At 37.1% G+C, this 22,568-nt stretch overlaps 1 protein-coding gene across 1 annotated transcript in view; it reads left to right on the forward strand.

Moving 5' to 3' along the window:
- Nucleotides 1-20,118, forward strand: part of LOC107706193 (syndecan-3-like) — a 26,509-nt gene extending 6,391 nt beyond the window's left edge. The window contains exons 2-5 of the mRNA XM_016509808.1: nt 14,102-14,195; nt 16,022-16,737; nt 17,825-18,053; nt 19,908-20,118. Coding sequence (XP_016365294.1) covers nt 14,102-14,195; nt 16,022-16,737; nt 17,825-18,053; nt 19,908-20,074 — 1,206 coding nt within the window. The 3' untranslated portion in view covers nt 20,075-20,118. The remainder of the gene's footprint in view (nt 1-14,101; nt 14,196-16,021; nt 16,738-17,824; nt 18,054-19,907) is intronic.
- Nucleotides 20,119-22,568: the final 2,450 nt, after the last annotated feature.

Here is a 22,568-nt window from a genome sequence, read left to right on the forward strand (position 1 = left end):
ATATATATATATATATATTATATATATATATATATATACATACATGAAATAGTAACATGCATACAGAAAAAAAACACCAACTACATACAATTGCCTAAACCTTATTTATATATATATATATATATATACAGTGTATATATACACACACACTCTATATACGAGGATAGAAATGTGTATAATGACATGGGTATTGCAAGGTAAACATTACACCTATGGATATTCCCCATAAACCACATAAAGAGTGTAAAGATTTCAGATTTTTTAAAAAGAAAAATAGGGATGAGTCAAAATTATTTATTGTGGTATTCAACATTATGCTGGCAATGATTGGATATCATTCTGTTGTTCACCCATATCGAACCTGGAATCTTCCTTTCACACCTTGACCTGTGAGGCAGTAGGAAGAACATGCTGTCATTGAATATTACAAGCTATGATGCTGTACTGTAGAAACCCATTTTAGGACCAGAGCTCGTATAGCCACGCAAAGAGAAAAGAGAGAGGGATGAATTGCTGAGAGCGGTGGAAACAGAAAGCGGGAGGGAGAAAGGTGGGGACTATCAGGGCTTGTTGCTCTTTCCCAGGAGACTGTGTTCCTCTACCTGTTCTCCACAGTGTCACCATGACAACGGCAGAGCACATCTCCGTCACTGCCATATCTCTGGTCTCTCCCTTCTCATTCTGTCATTCACTCTTTTCTCTTTCCCTGCTTGCTCTTTTTCATTCTGTCTCTCTCTCTCGGTCTCCCTCACTAATTAAGATGCGGCTCCGGCAGTCTGGTGGGGGAGGGGAAATCACTCCATACCTGAGAGAGAGAGAGAGAGACTGGCTAGGAGGAAAGGGACACATAAACTATATTTTACAGTCGGATGTGTGGGCATTGGTGCGTTTATAACGGACTGGAGTGTAATGTTTTTTTATGGGTGTGGCTTTAGATGTGTAAATGGCAGTTGCGATCGGTATCTCAGAAAAAGCCACAGCATGATTGAATGTCTTTCCCGCTCAAAAATGACGAGTGCTTTTCTGTCCCAAATTTCTGTGTGCTTGCGTGCGCCATGCTATAATAAGAGCCTAAATTAGAGAGCATTGGTAGGAGGCGTTCCAAAACCACAAGGAGTTTTAAGATCCCTTACCAAGCCGCTCTATAAATATGAATACAGCTATTGTAGCCAAACAGGACAGCCCTTGCCCGGAGAAAATGTGTTTATGCGCATGTGTCCTTCCTTTTCCTCCTCCCCCTCCTTCCCTGTCTGTTTGTTTGTTCTGCAGATGTTCTCATGGCCTCTTGCTTGGGGAAGGGGTTGGGGTAGTGACTCGTTTCCGTGGAGATCCACGAGGATAATTGGGTTAACGAGAGAATGGGGGCATGGCCGTGTGCTCCGGGGACTTCTGGAATGTCGTTAACTTTCCAGTAGCAGGGTGGGGCGAGGTGAGCGCCAGACGAGCGTCTATAGAATGTTAAAAACAGCCCTGGAGTTAATTGGGAATGAGGAATATTTAGATAACGCTGGCGAAGCGTGTCAGATGCGATGTGCAGGCCATTAATCAACAAGATTTGCGTTTATTATGAAGACAAATGATGAACCGCGTTAAAGCAAGTGCTTTCATTCATTTGAGAGCACGCATTCATGCGTTTAATGAGATGGCTTTGTGAAAAAATATAGCATTTGTTTACATACACGTTTACATTTAGGCAGTTAGCAGATGCTTTTAATCCAAGCGGCTTACGGATGAGGAACATCGCAAGCGTTTTACCATTCAACTGACAACATTATCTGTAGCTGCACACAAAATTTGTGAGACATCACTCCAGAAAGTGTTATCACAGTGAAAATGACGTCAGTTAATAAATGAGTCCAGTGAAGGCATGACCTCATCTGTTCAATCTTAATTAACCGACAAAAGCTTCAAGTGCTTTTTGGAAGAAAAAAAAAAACAGTGTAGAGCACAGGATTTGTGTCGCGTCCAGACCACAAAACTGATGAGAGCGGCTCGGTTGGAAAGGCAGTGACGGGATTTAAAACTTTCTGAAAGCGTGTGCAGCTTATGTTTGCATCTCTGTGAGTTACCGTGAAAAAAAATGCAAAGCTTACACAAGACAAATGAGTCCTGAAAATTTAAGAGAGTCGGTTCAGAATGCTTTTATGACATTCGTTTAAAACCAAAACATGATACCGATCACATGTTGAGACAGTACAATTGGGGGGGGGAATGCAGTTTTTATTCAGTAAGGATGGAATAAATTGATCAAAAGTGACAGTAAAGACATTTATAATGTTACAAATGTTTTCTATTTCAAATAAATGCTGATATTGCTGACATTGATAATGTTGTTGAGCACCAAATCAGCATATTAGAATGATTTCTGAAGACTGGAGTAATGACTGCTGAAAATTCAGCTTTGCCATCACAGGAATAAATTACATTTAAATATATTCTAACAGAAAACAGTTGTTTTGAAATGTAATAACTATATTTTTTTATCAAATAAATGCTTGGTGAGCATAAGAGACGTTCAAAAATTTTTACTGGCCAACTTTTAAATGGTAGTGCATGTGTGAACTAAACCATATTTAGCTTCAAAACGGGACTGATAACTGTATTCAGCTGCTGTGTGAACCTAACCTATATGCATGTGGTTTTTCTGAAGGGATTTCCTGGCGAGAGGGACTTTACATTATTTAGTAGTCAGTCCCCATGGTTCTGACTCAGTGGTAGAGCATTGCGTTAGCAGCGCAAAAGGTCGTGGGTTCGATTCCCAGGGAACACACATACTGGTAAAAAATGTATAGCCTGAATGCACTGTAAGTCGCTTTGGATAAAAGCGTCTGCTAAATGCTTAAATTATTATTAAAACTGTATTAGCGACTCTTGCAATTTAGCTAATTTAAATAGTTCAAAATTCTGCTTTGAAGTATTTATCCATATCATCATAGTCAGTCTGAATGAATGTTTCTTTAGGGGGTTTTAGTTCCAGTGGATTTATGTTAAATAATATGACTCTGCAAGACTCTGCATAGCCGAACTGACGTCAAACATTGAGATAATAGTTTTAAAATATTTATTATTCACACACACTTTATTTTAGGGATTTATTTATACCAAGTAAAAACTCCCAGATAAGAGCCGAAGAAAAAAATGAGCCTGCAGCCATAAGACAAAAATGTGTGTGAAAGCACATGCATAAAGTAAATTGTCTGCGCACATCTTTGAGGATTTAACACTGTGCACCGCTTAATCCATTTGCATTTTCTTTGTTTCTCAGCCTGCATGCGCAAACATGTGCACAAAAGGTCATCCTCACCTTCACTATAACCTCTACTGAAGCTTAATCACTCAACAGTTGCCCGTTTTTGAAGCTCAAAGAGTCGTTTGAGTGACGGAGCTGAAAGCTTTGTGCACATTGATGTGCAAATTAACACACCGTCTTTGCAACTCAATAACCAGAACATCTTCCTACAGTAGGTGCTGTCAAAGACAATAGAATACAAAGGGACTTTGGTGCAGTTGAGAGGCTCGTCGAATCTAAATTCAGGCTTGTTACTCTGATCAAATCTTTACTAGACGATGTATTCCAGCAGCTCAGTGATAAAGATGTTGTACTAAAATGTCAGATTGAAAAACTAAGGACATTATTTAGACTATTATTGTAGCAAAGCATACAATTTTTTTTTTAGTCCTGCCCATTTAGTAGTTATTAGAGTTTCATCCATTTAACATTTTATTTGTAACGTTAAAATCACCAAAACTTTTTTTTTTGGTTATTTGTATGAAACAAGATGGCAAATTCTTTTAAACATATAGCCCTTCAATTTCCATTAGCTGTGACCATGGCCTGCATACAAAGATTATTAATTTCAGTACCAATCTTTAGTCAAAAGATGTGCAATGACTTCTTAATGCATACTGCAGTACAAGATGATGTAATGCACAGCATTATTGCACACTTTATTGAACAACCAGTGTAGGTTGTTTTTGTGATGGGAGAGAGAATGCTATACTTTGTATTTATCCATCAGATTTTGACAAAAACAAGCATAATAATCTGTACCACTGACGTGATTGTGAAGTTGTTTTAAAAAATGTGATAATGTCAGAATGTTGGCTGAAGAGATTCTGCGCTGCTCAGCCAGACTCTGAGTATTTGATAAGAGGGATCTGGCACGCACACACACACACACACACACACACACAGCTGATGAAATGCAGACTTCTGTCAAGTGTGGAGAATGACTAAGAGAGAGACCCTGTAAATAACAGATCTTTCAGTTCTGCACAAGAACTGTGATATTACACAAATGAATGGCGGAGATATAAAAATAAAAATTTTAAACGGTTTTCTTCTTTTTGAAATTAAATTAATATTGTATGCACATCTCCATTATGCGTGTAAAGGAAGATTGACACATGTCTTTTTTTCCCATTGAACACAAAGGATGTAATTTTCATTATTAATTTAAGGTATATTGCTTTGATTTTGCAAGTCACTAATGACAATTCACGCTATTTTCTAAATGTATGTTATTGATAATACTGTGTGCGATTAATCCATGCTTATGCTTATATAATGGAGTTGATGGATTCTGACTCAAACGTGATGTCAAGGCTCACGCTAGCACCTCCCCCATCGTTTGGCCTCCAAATCAAGGGCTTAGGCCAAGATCAGTGCTACGCTGTCATTGCCACAAACACTGAATGATAGTACAGCTGATATTGCCATGACTGTAGCTAAACGAAGGTCCTCTGGCTGTCACAGCCTTACTGTCAGTGGAATAAATGTGTCAGTAAAGTTCATTTATAGAGCACAGTTAAAATGACCAAAGTGCTGACCAGCAATATAACATTAAAAACTTCCAGTGCCACAGCAAAAAAGAAGGAAGCCTATAATTAAAATGAACTGTACAGTTTGATTTTAGGGTTAACTTGTGTTCATATTTGATTGTAGAGGGCTTATTAAAACCACTGAACTGATCCAGCCAGGAATAGTGTTACAGGAACAGAAACAGGAACCATAACATAAAAGTCTAGAGATGGCACAGTGGCAGATGTAGACATTTACATGAAACCTTATGCACAGATCTGATATTTGACACATCCACTTTTTTGTTGACTTGAGTTAAGAGTCGGTAAGATTTTAGTTTTATTGTTCTGCATAACGTCTCTCATGCTTACCAAAGCTGGATTTATTTGATCAAAAAACGGTAAACTTGTGAAATATTTACAATAACTGTTTCATAGTTTATATACATTTTATTTAAAAATGTAATTTAGATGGCAAAGCTGTATTTCCAGCAGCCGTTACTCCAGGCTTCAGAGTCACATGATCCTTCAGATATCATTCAAATATGCTGATTTGCTGCTCAAGAAACCTTTATTATTATCAAAGCTGAAAACAGTTGTGCTGCTTAATATTTTTGTTGAAACTGTGATTTTATGACGTTTTTTTTTCCAGGATTCTTTTATGAATAGACAGTTCAAATTAACAGTTTTCATTTATTACAGAAATCTTGTATAACATAAATATCTTTACTATCACTTTAGAGCAGGGTTCCTCAAATCTTGCCCTGGAGGGCCAATGCGCTGCAGAGTTTAGCTCCAACCCTAATCAAACTCACCTACCTGTGATTTTCTAATGATCCTGAAGACATTGATTAGCATGCTCAGATGTGTTTCATTAGGGTTAGAGCTAAACTCTGCTGGAAAGTGGATCCTGTGGGCCAGATTTGAGGATCCCTGCTTTATAGCAATTTAATGCATCCTTTATAAATACATTATTAAGTTCTATTAAACAAAAAAAGGTAGTGTAGATAATGTCAAAAAAGCCGCATACTGGCAGATTATCTAGTTTATACAGTATATTGTCACATAAATGCTCATGCCGTGTCAGCATCTAATTTATATGAATAAATGGATGTCACAGTCTCTCAGAATATCACCGCTATTTGTGAGTAATTGCAATTACCTAAGGTATGATTATACTTTGACATGTCAGTAATAAGAGCAGCTGTGTTTGGAGAAATGTGACTGTCAAGCTGAGTGCACACAGTGTTTCCCGCGCAGTGATTTTCAGTATAACCCCAGATAAACTTTCCAGCGGGAACAAATGGATGCATGCTAAATTCTCAATGAAGACACGCTGCAAACGTGTTAAATAGCTGCCTGTTATGTCATGCATTTGCAAAAGCAGGTGGAGTGTGAAAGCGAGAGAGGGAGACGGATGGAGAAGACCGGAATCAGCTGCCTCAGTCAATCTATTTTTCTCTCCATTCCTTCCTGCTAATCTCCTCACTTATCATGTTGTGCATGGAAAGTGATATTGATCGATATGAGTTAAGTTAGATACGCGTCCGCTTGGGCAGATGTGCTGGAAAGCAGATTACGCTGCTGCTAGTCCACAAGTGTATGGATGAAAGATTACAGCAGAATCACCTGCTGGAGGTAGAGCAAACTGACACGCAGACCAAGAAGGTTAAACACAGTCACTAAAGAGCTTTGTGGGATGGTACACAGAACGGGATAGTCGACACAACCTAGTCAACCGATTACAGAGAGAGAGAGATGTCACTACAGCAGAGCTCCAGTCTGGGGCTAAAATGGTTGCTTAAATCGGACTTGAAAAAATGGTTTTGGGTGAATCAGGATCATATGAGCAAGTTCCTTTTAATGAATCAGTTAAATTTTTTTGTTCGACTCACTGAACCACTGAGTCATTTTAAGTCAATTCTGATTAAAACTGAAAAGAGACCTATTGTTAAGGTCCGTTCACACTAATAATTATAACTATAACAATAACTATATCAGCATTCTGTTTATAATAACAGCATGCTACAGTTATGACGTCTGCCTCTTGAAAGGCTCAAGATTTTTAAAGCAGGATGGATTCTGACACGCTGTCAGTGTTTTTATTGTTCTTCAGCTGGAAAAAATGTTCTGAAAGTGATTTCAATGATATCGTTCCTCTGTGCCATTATCATTATGGTTGGACTATGCAAATGATTTTTAAAACCATATCTTTATCATTATCATTATAGTTATCATCCTTGGTGAGAACCGGCCATTAGTCTTTTCTCTTTAGTTTTGCGAGGCTTGCTAATTACCGACATATTCACAAAAGTTTTGTTGCAATAAATGGTATTTGAATGTTTTGTTTCAGGGGTCATTTAGTCTGGAGGCCTGTATGTGGAGAGTGAGATAACGTTGAGAAAAACCAGTCCACTGCTTTCATGATCGCATTCGCTGTATATTTGCTCTCCTTTAACTACACACATTCCATACACTCCACTTTTATCTTTTGGTGTGGAAAAGGAAGGAGCGTGTGACGGGAAACTGCATTCCTGCTTTAACCTGATGTTTTTAATGGGCGATAATAACCCTGAGATGAATTCTGGTCAGATGAGTCTCATTCTGAAGCAAATGTGACTTTCATTTATAATGCACATGCACAGACACGCACATCACATGATGGTTGAGTAGAGGTTATTGATGTGGGCTGGCAACCGGATTCTGAAATGGAGCGTGGGACAGATGCCCTGTCATTACTGTGACCTTAAGTAAGACTTGTAACCTCAAGTTACTCGTGCAGGATAGTCCCTGCAATTACTGTACTGTATGTCACTAAATGACATGTAACATAATCTTTGGTGGTGTAACAACTGGATTTGAATGACATCCACTTCTGTTTTTTTTCTCTTTCCACATTGCAAAATCATTGTATGCCATGTATATAAACAACATATACATACCATTTATATTTTGGGGTTGGTAAGAATTTTTTCTTATGCTGACCATTTATATTTTGGGGTTGGTAAGAATTTTTTCTTATGCTCACCAAGGCTGCAAAGTTTATTTGAAATAGAATCTTTTGTCACATTATAAATGTCTTTAGTACTGTCACCGTTAATCAATATAATGCAGGAATGGGCATTTAAAACAAAAAAAAATTGTATTCGAATATTTGGGCTCATATTCGAATATTCGTTTATTTAAATGACGTTTAAGGAGAAAGACGTTATTTTTTAATAATCAAGTTTTTGTCACCATTTCTGAATCAAGCTTGGTTAGGCATTATACACAACGTTCTACAACAAATGTTAGGTTATATCAATAATATGTAAATTCTCAGGTGAACTGGCTCCTCAGTCGACACAGACCTTCCAGAGACGCAAAGATAACGGTGTGCTAAGCAAAGATTTTTTCAGCGCTTTGTGTTTTCAGTTCTTAAACCACTCTCCCTCGAGGAAACTTAAAGGAAGCATATGTCTCAAGATCATTTGGCTATCATAAGCTCTCTTCTCGGGCCACTCGGGGTACAGCTGCGCTTACCTGCAGTGATGGACAGCTGTCTTTCCTCAGTCGACTGGTGTTTGAATTTCATGTGATTTCTCATTGTGGTGGTGATATTATGATATATCACTTTCGCTGATTCATGTAATCAAAAGTAATTCCATTTTGTAAGATCATTTAGTTAGATCATTTTGAGTAATTCCAAACTAAGCGATGCAGACGACGACATTCTGTGGTCAAATACAATCAACTTGTTAATGCACTCCACAGCGCCACCCAGTGCATTTAGTTATAACTGACTTAGTTTGCGTGTTTAGGATTTATAACGGATTCCTGCATTTACGACCAGCAAAGCAACACAGAGAACATTTTGAATAGTATTTTTATTTTTTGCGAATAATAATTACAGAGCGAACATTCGACTATTTGAGTACACCCCTAATATAATGCGTTCTTGCTGAATAAAATTATTTTTTATAAAAAAAAAAAAAAGTTTCAGATCCCAAACTTTTGAATAAGTAGATCCATCTGCTTCACTTCATCTATAAATTCATAGAGGAAGAGGAAATGCCTACCAACCCTGTACACACATGGAATACAATGCAGTGTTTATCTCAGAAATAAAAGATACAAAGCGGTCACTTGGGCGGAACCTTTTATAAAGGCACTAATACGTACTTTTAAAGTACTAATAGGCCTATGTACCATTTAGTGGTAAATTTTTAATATGCACCTTTTAGCTCTTGTACCTAAGGGTACCGCCCCAGTGACAGTTTTGTACCTTTTTTTCTTTTAGAGTATAGGTGTCCACGTGACCGTTTCCATTGCTTACTTGTGTGTTTGAATGTTTACTTTTGAGAACAAAACTCCATCTGTTCATTTTACTCACCTTTAAAGACATGTTGAGCCATTAACTGATTGTAGCAGGACATAAAGTTTAACTTTGTGAAAAACAAAACAAAACCAATATAATATTGTGTCCTAAATGATGATCTCATTACATAAAATGCGCAATCCTACATTGGTAAGTGTGATTCTGTAGTGGCGGTAGATGCTATTAAATACTTGACAGTAGACCAAATTTCCACAGTGTTTCTCATCCACTTCTGTACTCAAGTCAGGTATGCTGTTACTGAGCAACAACTCTCCATAATAGTCCAGAATTGCTCCTATTGCACTTTCAGCGTCTGCTATTCTAGAAAACCTGCAGTCGCTCTTATTCCCTCGGTTCTATGTACCTTCTCCTCCTTTTTATTTGTGCAGCAAAATTGAGATTGTCCCCAAAGATATGGGAAATGAGGATCTCCGGGCACATACAGAAGTACAAACACACACACTGAGAACAGTAGAGGATTCTGGGAATGGGGGAGGACTGTTCATAATCACAAAGACTGGCACACACACTCGCCCTTACATGCACACCCACATACTCACAAAGGCAAGCCATTCCCTAGCCCCTGGCTGCATTTTTTAGCTCCTTTGAAAAGTTTCTTAGAAACACAAGAGAAGTTATGATCCACAGGAAGCCCCATCTGCTTGCGAGGAGAAAGAGTTCATTCACCCAGACACACACGGACACACAAATACACGCACAATACCGTCCTTTAAACTTCACAAGCACTGCATACTCGAATCACTTGATCTGCACTTTTGAGTTTATTACAAGTCTGTGACAGCGGTCATGTTACGCACATGCTGTTGCGAGTTAACCCTGTTTTACCCTGTTATCCCAGACAGCAGTGATTCCGGGTGTTTTAGGCTGGCTGTCCTGTGGGAAGAGCGGTCATGACTCGGATAATATACCATGAAAGTGTTTCCATGGCAACTTCTCAGCAGAAAGCTTTCCAGACACTTTCCCCACATAACACTTGGAAAACCCAAGCCAAAACTGCCTTAACTGCTCATCCAATCTAGCAAATCGTTTATTACGAAGTTGAGATTTCTCTTCTAAGACAGAAGCCACTGTTTTATGTTTGAGTAAAAAAAATGACTCTTACAAGGAGCATGAATTAAAATTTGTATGCATTTGTTTACTTTAATACACATTTTTATTGTGAACAATCATTTTTACATTTTAAATTTTCTTGTTTAAATTTATTCTTTCTCTGTCTTTCAAATTTCTATAAAAATATAAATAAAAATATTTTTAACAATAGTTATTAACTTAAATTTAAAAAGTGTTATTCATGTTTTTGTATACATTTATGTAATTGAATTAGAAGTTTTTTTTTTAAAAATTCCTTTTTTTCAACCCCTCCCCTCCAAACACCTGTCACTTTTAACAACCCAGTTATTTCCAGATCGATTAAATATAGCTCCACCCTACAATTGTTTCTCTTTTAATATCCTTTTTTAATTTAAAATATGTCACATTAATGAAGTAAAGAGGGTTGCTGATTTCAAATTTAGTAATTTAGTTTTGTAAAATGTATAATAATTTGGTTATGTGCCAGGCTTTGTTGATTAAACCAGGGATAGTTTTTGTCACCGCATCATAAATGCTTAATACTTGTATGCTTTGGAGGAGCTCTTATACTGACACACACAGCGTTTTACCTATATGGGCATCCGACATGGTCCTAATCCCGTGGGATTATGAGATCACTTGCTAGTTGGATTAAGGATTGTCCTACAGAAACAGCTGTCCACTTCATACACATATATAACATGCATTTCAAGAGACAAAGTTTAAACTTGAGGGTCAGCTGTTTTATAGGTGGAGGTGCTGTAATGCATTTGTTTTTTTGGTATTTGTATTTAATTGGCACATGTAGATGTGCATTCAGATATTTGTGTGTGTCTAACTCTGTGGTAATGAGGTCATCACCTAGTGACCAAGTCACCTCTTAACTTTACTTACACAGTGATCTTTCTCTCGCTCTTTCACACGCTCTCTCTATCTCAAGTCATACTCGCAGCTGTTCCTCTGGAAAGAAGCCAGTAAAGAAAAACATCAAATTTGGCAGAGAAAGAGAGGACAATACATGTATGTGTGTATATATATATATAATTACTGCATTCCATTATAAATATATTATAGTTATTCAAAGAAGTATTTTGGAAAAACATTTAAATTTATATTTCATAATTTTTATGCTGCTAAGAGAATTTTGATTTACACGTACCCATTGCCTCACACAAAATAAGCATTATAATGCAAATTCTATAAATCAAAATTAAAAATCATAATTACAATATCAAAGAAAACTCATAGTCATGCAGTCCTACAGTGTATTTTTTTGTCATCATGTGCCGCCAGACAGATGGATGTTATATTTACATTTGACTCTAAAAAGCTTTTTTACCCACACCCCCTCTCTATCTGTACGCGCACACACACACCCACACACACAAACTGTTTGTGAAAGAACCCTTGCTGTGCGAGCCAATTCTACCCCTTAATCATATCGTAGACCAAATTACACCACAAACCAACCCCACCATTACAGGGGAGGATACAGACATCCACAAACACACAATCTATCCCAATATGCATACTGGCTTAGTCTTGCATCTTGAGCACCAGGTTTTGCAGAGACATATGTGATTTGGAAAGGAGGTCCGGTGCATCTGCAGCATGTATTTCTGAGTGTTGTACAGGTTGGAGAGGAAATCACATTAGACCTGATTGCATTTAGTGAATGGCCTGTGGTTAATAGCAGTTCAGATTGAGGCACAGTGGGATCTGATTCCCTAGTGTTCACATGCACTTTGAGCTTAACAAAAGATCAGCACAAATCCATAGCACTATTTAGAGCTGGTTTAGTTGATAAAATGGCTAGAATAGTAACTGGAATTGCTTCAGATTAATAGTATGTGTTTGGCACTAGAGAGGGTGATATAGTCACAATAGTCACAAAAATTTTGCCGGTAATATAACATTATGCATCATGAATATTGTGGTGATTTAAATAGGGCTGGGTATCGAGTTCGATACTTTTTAGGCACTGACCGAATTGCCTCGATACCATCGAGTATCGAAAAACGTCTTTGTCGTTCGGTACCAAATTTCGATACCTAAGGGGTTAATCTCATCAGCATCAGTGAGCCAATAAGCCTGCAGCACTTGCCGTTCAGGAACCGGTATCGAAGTCAAGGTATCGGTATCGTTATCGATATCGAAAAATTTTGAACGATACCCAGCCCTAGATTTAAATGTGCTTTTTATCAGGCTATTATAATACCCTAAAGGTCCTTTCTTGTCTCACAACTATATTTGAATATGAGAGCATTAAGACTGAGATAACGTTTCTGGTATAAACTTGATGCGTTTCAAACTGTTTGTTTGCCTCAAAATGGTAATGGAAATATGTGTTTGTTAATATATTTACATATTTTAATAAAAACAGTTTTTTTTTAAAGAAAGTAATACTTTTATTCAGGAAAGACACTGACCAAAAGTGACAGTAAAGACATTTATAATGTTACAAAAGATTAAGATTTCATATAAATGCTGTTTTTTTTTTTTTCACTTTCTTTTCATCAAAGAATCTTTAGTTTCTACAAAATATTAAGCAGCACAATATTGATAATAATAAATATTTCTTGAGCACCAAATCAACATATTAGAATGATTTCTGACGGATCATGTGATACTGAAGACTGGAGTAATGGCTGCTGAAAATATAGCTTTGCCATCACAGGAATAAATTACATTTTAAAATACAGAAATACAAAACATTGTAATCGTGTTTACAGTATTTTAATCAGTTTCACTTTTTTATTGCATTTTTGATCAGTACTTCTTTCCAAAAACATTAAAGAAAATCTTAGTGATTAATGTTATAGATACATATTATATATAATATGTATTTATTTGTATGTATATATTTAAATTATTGCAGTGTATTGTTAAACGTGCATGTAAATAAAAATTATTAAATATAGTAAAGAGCTGTAAAAAATAGCATGGAAAATAAAATAAAATAAAAAAATAAAATAGTATCATAGTATGTGTGTGTGTATATATATATATATATATATATATATATAAGTGATAAGTGAATCACACATGCTTACAATGCAAAACATAAAGGCACATAAATATAGGCTATATTATGTGCATAATATGTAATTAGACCAGATACAGAACTGGGCACAGTTATAATAGTGTGTCTGTTTGTGTATGATGCTCTTAAGCTTAAGTGCATGCTGATTACTAACAGCATTTTGGGGCCAGTCTGTGTGTTTATGGGGGATTACTGGGAGGGCATGGGATCGGTTTATGGGTCTGAGTATTTATGGGGTGTTGCTGGGATGGAGACTAACCAATCATGAGAGCGGGGGGGGGGAAGGAAAGCAACCACAAGAGTAAAGAATGATTCAGAAGAGGGGGTAGTGCTTTTACACCAATGGTTTGGTGTTACGTAATGTTGTTTTTGAAAGCGTCACTCTAAGCATGTTGGCTGCTGACTAGTGACTATACTTACATTCAATATTTTTAAAGGACATTTGTTGCCAGAAAGAGCCTCTAAACTTTTATGTTTGATGGGAACTGCTAATTTGTTTAGAATTTATTTTACTAGGGTTTTTGTGCATTTGATGACCACAGTTTTCTCACGTTGGGTCTGAGGACAGTCGAGAACTCTTTTTCTGCTGAATTTTCATCCCTATTTAAGAAATTGGGTTAAAGGCAAGTGTTGCCCCTAGCAACAGGCCTCTCGATGAAACAGCTCCCCACGCTAGACCCCTTCGCACTTACACATGAACACACACACAGTTAATCTGATATTGGTTTTGAAACAATGTACTGCTAAATCATTCCACTTCTGGTAGATTTGCACAAATGTTTCTGACTTCTTTTTCTCTTTTTTTAAAGGCACAGCGTCGCAGATCTCGACCAAGCGATGATGAGAGTTCTGGAGATGGATTTTACGACGATGAGGACTTATTCTCTGGATCCGGCTCTGGCTGTGAGTTTGATTTGTGATGTGTTTGTGTATGTGTCACTTTAGCATGTCTGTGACGTGTGAGTGTGAATCACTCATTACGAGGTCACAGCTGCCTTGTTTAAAAGTCCAGCCCGGGCTTCCAATCCCCTCACCAGCTGGTATAATTCTCACAACTCGACGCCTTATCCCCCTCTTCATCTCTTGCTCTGTCTCACTTTGCTCTCTCTCTCTCTCTCTCTCTCTCTCAGCCCCTCTGTCTCACATTCCTCCCACAACTTCATACATTTATTTTAGCCTCTGCTAACCGATACCCACAGACTGACCGTAAAAAAACGCCCTTCTTTTCTTGTAAATAAAGAGCACTTCTTCATATATTTGCATGTGTGTGTGTCTTTGTGAGTGATCATCTGATCCTCAGTAATCAGATTACTGTAAATAAGATCACTTAATCAGCAGGAATCTGGGTGTGGACTGCCAATATTCGCTAGTGCTTGGGTGTTTCTTTAGAGCACTTTTGGCCCTGTGGTCGTTTAGAAAATAAACTCTCTTCAAACACGCTTTTCACACATTATTTAATTTGACCACTAACGTTATTGTACAGGGGACATAAATATCTCACAAGAGACTTCTGTGATTTTGTTGAAATTCATTTTGCATGTGTGTGTGTCTTTGTGAGTGATCATCTGATCCTCAGTAATCAGATTACTGTAAATAAGATCACTTAATCAGCAGGAATCTGGGTGTGGACGGCCAATATCCGCTAGTGCTTGGGTGTTTCTTTAGAGCACTTTTGGCCCTGTGGTCGTTTAGAAAATAAACTCTCTTCAAACACGCTTTTCACACATTATTTAATTTGACCACTAACGTTATTGTACAGGGGACATAAATATCTCACAAGAGACTTCTGTGATTTTGTTGAAATTCATTTTGTTGAATTTCCACCACAATGTCATTTCCATCACGTCTCAAGTGATGTATTGTGTTTAATACAAATCTGAGGTGGACATGACATTTTAAATGGACTAAAATGGAATAAACAGCTCATTTTCATACATTTAATAGTCTTTTTGCATAGTTTTTGCAATTGATTGAAAAATCAACAATATAGATAATGTAAAACAAAATGTAAAAAGGGTAACATTGACCTTTTTTTCCATTACACTAACAACTCGTGGTAAAAATGACATCACAACTTGTAATAATTCTGTATGTGTAAAAATTAATTATATAAATGAAACATCTTCACTAAACATTGAAGTAGTTTCTGATCATTTTAGTACGTTTAGATTATCATAGTTTTTAAAATATATTTATTGTTATGATGGCCTTTCATAATTTTTAAGCATCAAGGTCAAGGATAAACAATAAAATCTATTCCTAAAGCATTTGAAACATAAAACAGCAAAAAATAAAGGTGAAGTTTCTAAGACAATATTAATGTGGCCTTCATTTCATAAAAAGAAGAAAAATCTGTTATCTGTTGAAATCGGTTAGTTTTAATAAAAATCAACCCTTGGGACATAAGAATGCCTGTAGGTAAAGAACCACTGTCTATGTGTGTGCGCTTTATCAGCAGAGTTTGTGTGTTGCAGTGGCGCTTGCTTTGTTCTTTGTTTCTAGTGTGTGTGCATGTGTATTTCTTACCAAGGTTATTGATATTTTATTCATGTGTTGCCATGGGGATGTTCACATTCCTGGGCTGACCAATCCAAAGGTTGCTTTGAAGCCTTGCAGACGCTTTTGCTAGGTATCATATGACACATTAACACGGTCTAAAATGGCTGTGAGTATTGATCTCCTTCACCCTGTCTCACCGTGTTTTCATTGCTCTTTCTCTACGCCTCCAGTTCCAGATATAGACGTTAGTCCAACTTCAGCAGGTGTGGCGGTCACAACAGAAGAGCCCCTCCCACTTTCTACCACACAGGCCACTGGCCCTGCCCCCTCGGCCTCCCCCGCCGCCGAGCCAAGTAGCCCACCTCCACCTGAGGTGGAACGCGAGAGCGGCTTGGGACAAGATGTAGACAGAGACAGCAAATTGGAGATGGAGATTGAGAAAAAGTGGGAGGAGCTTGAGGAGGAGGAAATGAGACGGGCGAAGGAACAGGATAGAGAACAGGAATCTGAGATCGTAATAAGGTTGGGTGCTGATAAAGTGCAAGACGGAGAGGAGGAACAAGAGAGATCGAAAGCTACGGTTGCCCCCCGGCTGACTGATGTTCCTCTAGTGTTCGTGGACTCATCCACCACTCTGGGTGAGACTACGGTGGCCACTAGTGACCCGGAGGACCTCGCCACCACAGAAGAAGAGGAGGATCTATACATTACTACAGAAACCATCATGTTAGAGCCATCAAGCACACCGGAGACGACAACAGATGACATCACAACCACTGAGGTCATCCCAACCACCATTGCATCCACCACTGCTAAGCCAACCAGACCACGTCCTGCCCCGACCACTCCGAGCACCGCCCCCATACGACCCCGGAAACCACACGCTACCCCCAGTAGAGCCGCCCCAACTGAGAGCAGCACTCGTTCAGTGATGACCACAACACAGGTTAGATAGTCCTCAGTATACATAAATAAAAAAGAAACAATATTACATGCAAGGATGCACCGATATGAAAACTCTGGCCAATACAGATAAGCCAGTAGTGAAAGTCTATCTATCTATCTATCTATCTATCTATCTATCTAGTTCTAACTAATACAGATATCCTGACAATCATTTTAAATAAATGGCAGATATAAAAAATTAGTTATTCTATATGTCTTAAGTTAATTAAATACATAAATAAAATTAACAAATAAATAATATTCCAAGAGATGCACCAGTATGAAAATTCCAGCCAATACTGAGCAAGTAATTATTTTTAATAAATGGTAGATATTAAAATCTTAATTAATTTAAGAATTATCTAATCTTTAATTAAACATAAAACACTACAAATTAAAATCTTAAAATGCTTCAAGTGAATTTAGGCAGCACAACAAAATCTACAAACGGGATATTTATTTTGAGACTTGTTAAAGATTACATTTATAAGTATTATTTGAATATTACAGTATTGTTAAATTATTAATTTTAAAGATTAAGTTTAAGTGAGCATTAGATGTGAGCAAAGGCAATCTAACTGTTAAAATAGTGGAAATGCACAGTTAAATATCAATTGTCGATAGGTATAGGTCCATTTAATAAAAAAAATCTTGCCACATTGGCCAATAACCAATATGGTGCCAATATAATGTGCATCCCTAATCCCATTATTGCTTTTGACATGAATGATTTGCTCCGTAAGTATTCTCTTATTCCCTTTGGGATCTAAAGCAGTCGCCCCAAAAGGTTTTTGGACATTTATGACAAAAAAAAAGAACAAAGTATGAGTGGCATTATTTGTTGTGTCATTTGTGAATTAATTTCATTGATTTAGTTACCACACTTTCATCAGATGATTTATCAGACATCTTTGCTAATTCTACTCTCAAAAACCAAGTTTATAATATATTAATCCCAAGAATTTCTACAGAAGTTGGTCAGCAGTTTTCCTCTGTTTCTCTGGAAATGTTCTTTTCCGCTATACATGATCTGTTGTGCAAATTTGAAGGGGCATAATTTTTCCTTTCTTTTTTTATTCCTCATTTAGACACAAACACCAAATGAAGCTGTAAATAATGAAGTTGCAGGACCAAGTCCAAGTGATTTTGAAATCCGTGAGAATGAAGGTCGCCAAGGCAACGAGGTCAGGAGAGGCAAAGGGGAGCCTGGCGTGGCAGGAGAACCAGACTTGACTGGTAACACAGTAGATGCTGCTGGAAGCTCAGCCGCTCAACTTCCACAGAAGAACATCCTTGAGAGGAAGGAAGTTTTGATAGGTGAGGGATGCCTGACACATTCAAACCTACTCCCACAACCCAGTTCAGTCTTTCCTGGTTTTTTGGCTTCTGTCTTTAAACCTGTTTGTCTATTTGTCTTGTATATATCTTTCAATTTTTATTTTTGTACATGTTTTTGTCTGTCTCCCTGTTGCTTATAAGATTAATAGACCACACTGAACTGAAAGTCCTATTGCGGAAAAACTTTATGGCATTATTGTACAGCTTAACATATACACTACTGTTTGAAAGTTTGTGGTTGGTGATTTATATATATATATATATATATATATATATATATATATTTGAAAGAAGTCTCTTATGTGCACTAAGATAAACAGTAAAGTACATAGTAAAAATATAAGTTGTGAAATATTATTATAATTTAAAATAACCATTTTTATTTATATATTTTAAAATGTTATTTATTCCTGTGATGGCAAAGCTGAATAAAGGTCATCATTTATTTAAAATAGAAATATTTTGTAACATTATAAATGTCTCTACTGCCACTTTTGACAATTCAATGCATCCTCGCTGAATAAAAGTATTAATTTCTTTGAGAAAAGAAAAACATCTTTTTCCACCATCTGACTCCAAACGTTTGAACAGTAATAGATATTGTGTTCAAGGTTCAAGCATGAAATAGCATTTCACAAAAGCTAGTCATTAGTTGTTAGCAATATTATTAGTAGGAGTATTATGTTTGGAGTAACAGTTGTTTAAAGAACAGTTCACCCAAAAATGATTTATATTTTTGCTGTCCTATCCCTTTAACAAAAGCTTGCTCTTATGATCTCAAGCAAGAGCCTCCAGTGGACTTTATTTTAGCTCTCTGAGGAGAACACGGTCTTCTGCTCTTTATCTTTTTTCCTTGTTCACGTTCACCTTCTCTGTTTGTTTTGCTGCCTCTCTGTTTCCATCTCCCCTCTCGTCTCTCTCTGTCATCTGATATGCTGTCTCTCTCTCCTCAGCCATTCTGATTGGAGGACTGTTTGCCTTTGTATTTGCAGACTTCCTGGTCATAGGTAAAGATGTAGGAGTCGCAGGCTATAGTGTGAAATTAGTTGGATTTTAGCTCGTTTTTTGAATTTTCGATTTTCGCAGATAAAACTCTCCCTGCCTTGATTAAATGTGTTTTATGTTTGTTTGTCTGTGTCTTTATTTATCTGTCTTTTCATTGGTTGGGTTTTTATCATGCAGTGTGTTTGGTTCAAATACATCAATGAAACTGAAATCAGCTGTCTCCTTCAGAAGAGTTCATTTGTAGTTGTGCTTATTGTTGGCATTGCATCCCCTAAATTTTGACTGATTTTCAGCATAATGAGATGGGGGGTCAATGTCATAACAATTTATTTATTGTCCTATTGATTTGTTTAAAAATATATTAAAATTTCAGTTTATACATGCAATGCTTGAATTCCTTAATAACATGTTTTTACATTTTTAAATTAAATTTTAAAACAAATGTTTACATTTCTGAAATAAACTTGTATTGTATTCATTTATAAAAATATTTTTATAAATTATAAAATGTAATCTGTTATTATTTCTTAGGAAATTGTACAAATATTATACTTTTTTATAATACTTTTGTTAAAATATTATAAATAGCCATTTATTATTATTTCCTCCCCCAAAACCATATGAAAAGATAGGACTTGATAAAAAAAAAAAAAAGAAAAAAGATTTAAATTCATATTTTTGATCTTGAACACTCTTTTTTTTGTCATTGACTCCGAGACATTTGCACATTTATGGATGGTGGGAGAGAACATAATTGTTGTTGAAGTGTTCATAATGATTTGAATTTGAAATGCTGTAAGTAATCAATGTCTCTTGTTCTTTCTCCAGCGGTGATTGTCGGAGGTGTAGTCGGAGCACTCTTCGCAGCATTCCTCGTAATGTTACTCGTCTACCGGATGAAAAAGAAAGATGAAGGCAGCTACACATTGGAGGAGCCTAAACAAGCCACCGTCACCTACCAGAAACCAGACAGGCAGGAAGAATTCTACGCCTAACATCCATACGTACAACCTCCTTCATCTCTCCAACCTTGTCCCGTCTTGTTTAGGATCGTTGTTCTATGAAATTATGACCTGAATCTTTTTTTGTAAAGACACTGCGTTTCAGATGTGTTTCCTGCACAATATTATGGGAGCAAAAAAAAAAACAGCATGAAAAATGAGGGAGAAGAAATGAACATTGTTGGGGTCATGGAGGGATTGTGAAAGTCAAGTGAGAGGGAGAAAAAGGAGCAGAAATAGGAGTTGCATGGCAGAAATAGAGGAGGAATTTGGAGTCTGTACTCGAAATGCTCTTCTGTCACCAAGGTCATAGATCCAACGTTGTGTGGTGCCTTCCATTTCCCTGGTGCTAGAAACAGAGCTCGAGCAGAGCGAGCGTTTGTGTGTGTGCTTGTGCATATGTGTGCGATTGTATGTCTAAGGTGCCCATGTGACCCCAGCCTAGACTCACGCGCACACACACACGCACAGGTGCACACACTCGGCCCGACACCCTCTGCTGGTGAGAGCGTGTGTCAGCACGACGGTACCGGCCGATTGGAGCAGGGAGCCCGAAACACGTACACAGCACATTAAAAACACTGAAGGTTTGCTGTGAGGGAGCGCATGCATAGAATCAGAGGAATAGCCTCTCCTCTGCTCTGTATAAAGACTTTAGTAATCATTAGTAATAATCAATAATATATCAGCAGCTCTGAAAGGAAGGAAAATGGTGATCATAATATTCGTAGTGAAGGATATTATCTATTTAGCTGTGCAGTAAGGTTTTATCGGTGTAAATATCAACACAACTTTTTATTTTTGTCAAGCTTTTAACCATGCTATTGTAGTAAAAAATTAAACACACACAGACACATATGCTATCGTTATCCAGTTTTTGTCAGTTTAACCTGGAGAAATGCTGAAACCTTTGCTCAGGTTTATTAGTATTTCACCAGTCATTAGTCAAGCGTCCGGTTTTTGTTTTGAAAGCACAAGGTTAGTCTCTCTCACCGCCACATTCACTCACAATTGGAGAAATTTCCACTCGCATACATGCCACACAAACAACCCTGATGGACGGTCATGCTCAAGACGGATGTTGTAGGAACGTGTTGATTAAGTAGTGCGATTTCAGTGATAGTCAAAATTACTATCACTCTTTCCTCTGTTATTGTGTTTTATTTGATGTCCGTGTCAGGATACATTTAATTCATAAAAACAAAATGACTAGAAATGCATGAATTAGCAATAACAAGCTATCAACAACAGTCTCTGTGGTTGACATGCTCAGAATGTATGTGACATGTCATGTGATGTGACTCGCAGCTGTAGCACAAGATGTTAGCAAAACGCTGAAATGATGACAACTTGTCTTAACACATATCATTTTAAATATCTGATCATGTAAATGTACTATATCCAATCTTGGACGGTGTGTGCACAGTATCAGCACTCCGTCCCTGAAATTTCCTTTTTATATTCATAGTAATGGAGAATTATACCCATCCCCGTTTATAAACATATTGCTGAGGGTAAAGCTGCCATAACACTGAAACGTGACATCAAATAATGCATCCTGTTATATCACAAATCATGCGTTTAGAATGCATGGTCATGATTTTTTACACTCAAGCATATTCAACTGAGTGTGTCTCCTAGAGCACATTCAAGATGCCACACTGTTCTCCATGGAATATTTTAGGAAGGTGGGGGAGATCTTGAGACCCATACGGGGTGGTTGTACTTCAGTCTATGATTGTAATGTCACACCTGTGCAACAGTACCAGTAGCTTGAATATTGTACTCTGTATGATCATGTCCTGACAGTGTACGTGAGTATGTATGTGTGAATATTGGCTTGTTTTAATGCATCTGCAAGTGTGATTCACTCCCCAATAGTTCTTCCGTTGTGGGGACATATTCTCCTCTCCCTGCACTTAAATTGCTCTGTGACACTGACAATTGCACAAACACACAAAACATGTTACATAGCATCACAGCCTCGGCCTTGTAAATAGGACATAGAGTGATTTCTGACCCATCACAGCACACCTTTAATTAAATTACTATAGTAAGGGCCAGTCTCCTGGACACTGAATAAAAGTTACAGACCGATAATCGGTTTGACCGATATTTGGGGGTTTCTTTTACCAATATTCACATTTTCTACTTGGCTGTCTGTTCTGTAATATTCAGTCTACTGAATAAGTACACCACCTAGTAGATGTCTAAAGAATAGCAGCGATGCCATTACACCACTATATATTCACATGTAAAATAAAGACTTGTAAATGTTTGCATAATTATGTCACTTTTTACGTGAAACAATGAAAAACATGAAGCATTTTAACCTTGAGGCTTTAACATAGACCACATAGACCAAACAAAGATAGAAATGAATTTGCAACTGATCTACAACAACAAAACACAGAGAAAGTTATAAATATACTGCAAAAAAATAATGCAATTATTAGTATTTGTAATTATTGAGAAAATAATTATAATA

This window comes from Sinocyclocheilus rhinocerous, unplaced genomic scaffold (genome assembly GCF_001515625.1).
Source record: "Sinocyclocheilus rhinocerous isolate Xijiao unplaced genomic scaffold, SAMN03320098_v1.1 scaffold53, whole genome shotgun sequence".
Classification (NCBI taxonomy): domain Eukaryota; kingdom Metazoa; phylum Chordata; class Actinopteri; order Cypriniformes; family Cyprinidae; genus Sinocyclocheilus; species Sinocyclocheilus rhinocerous.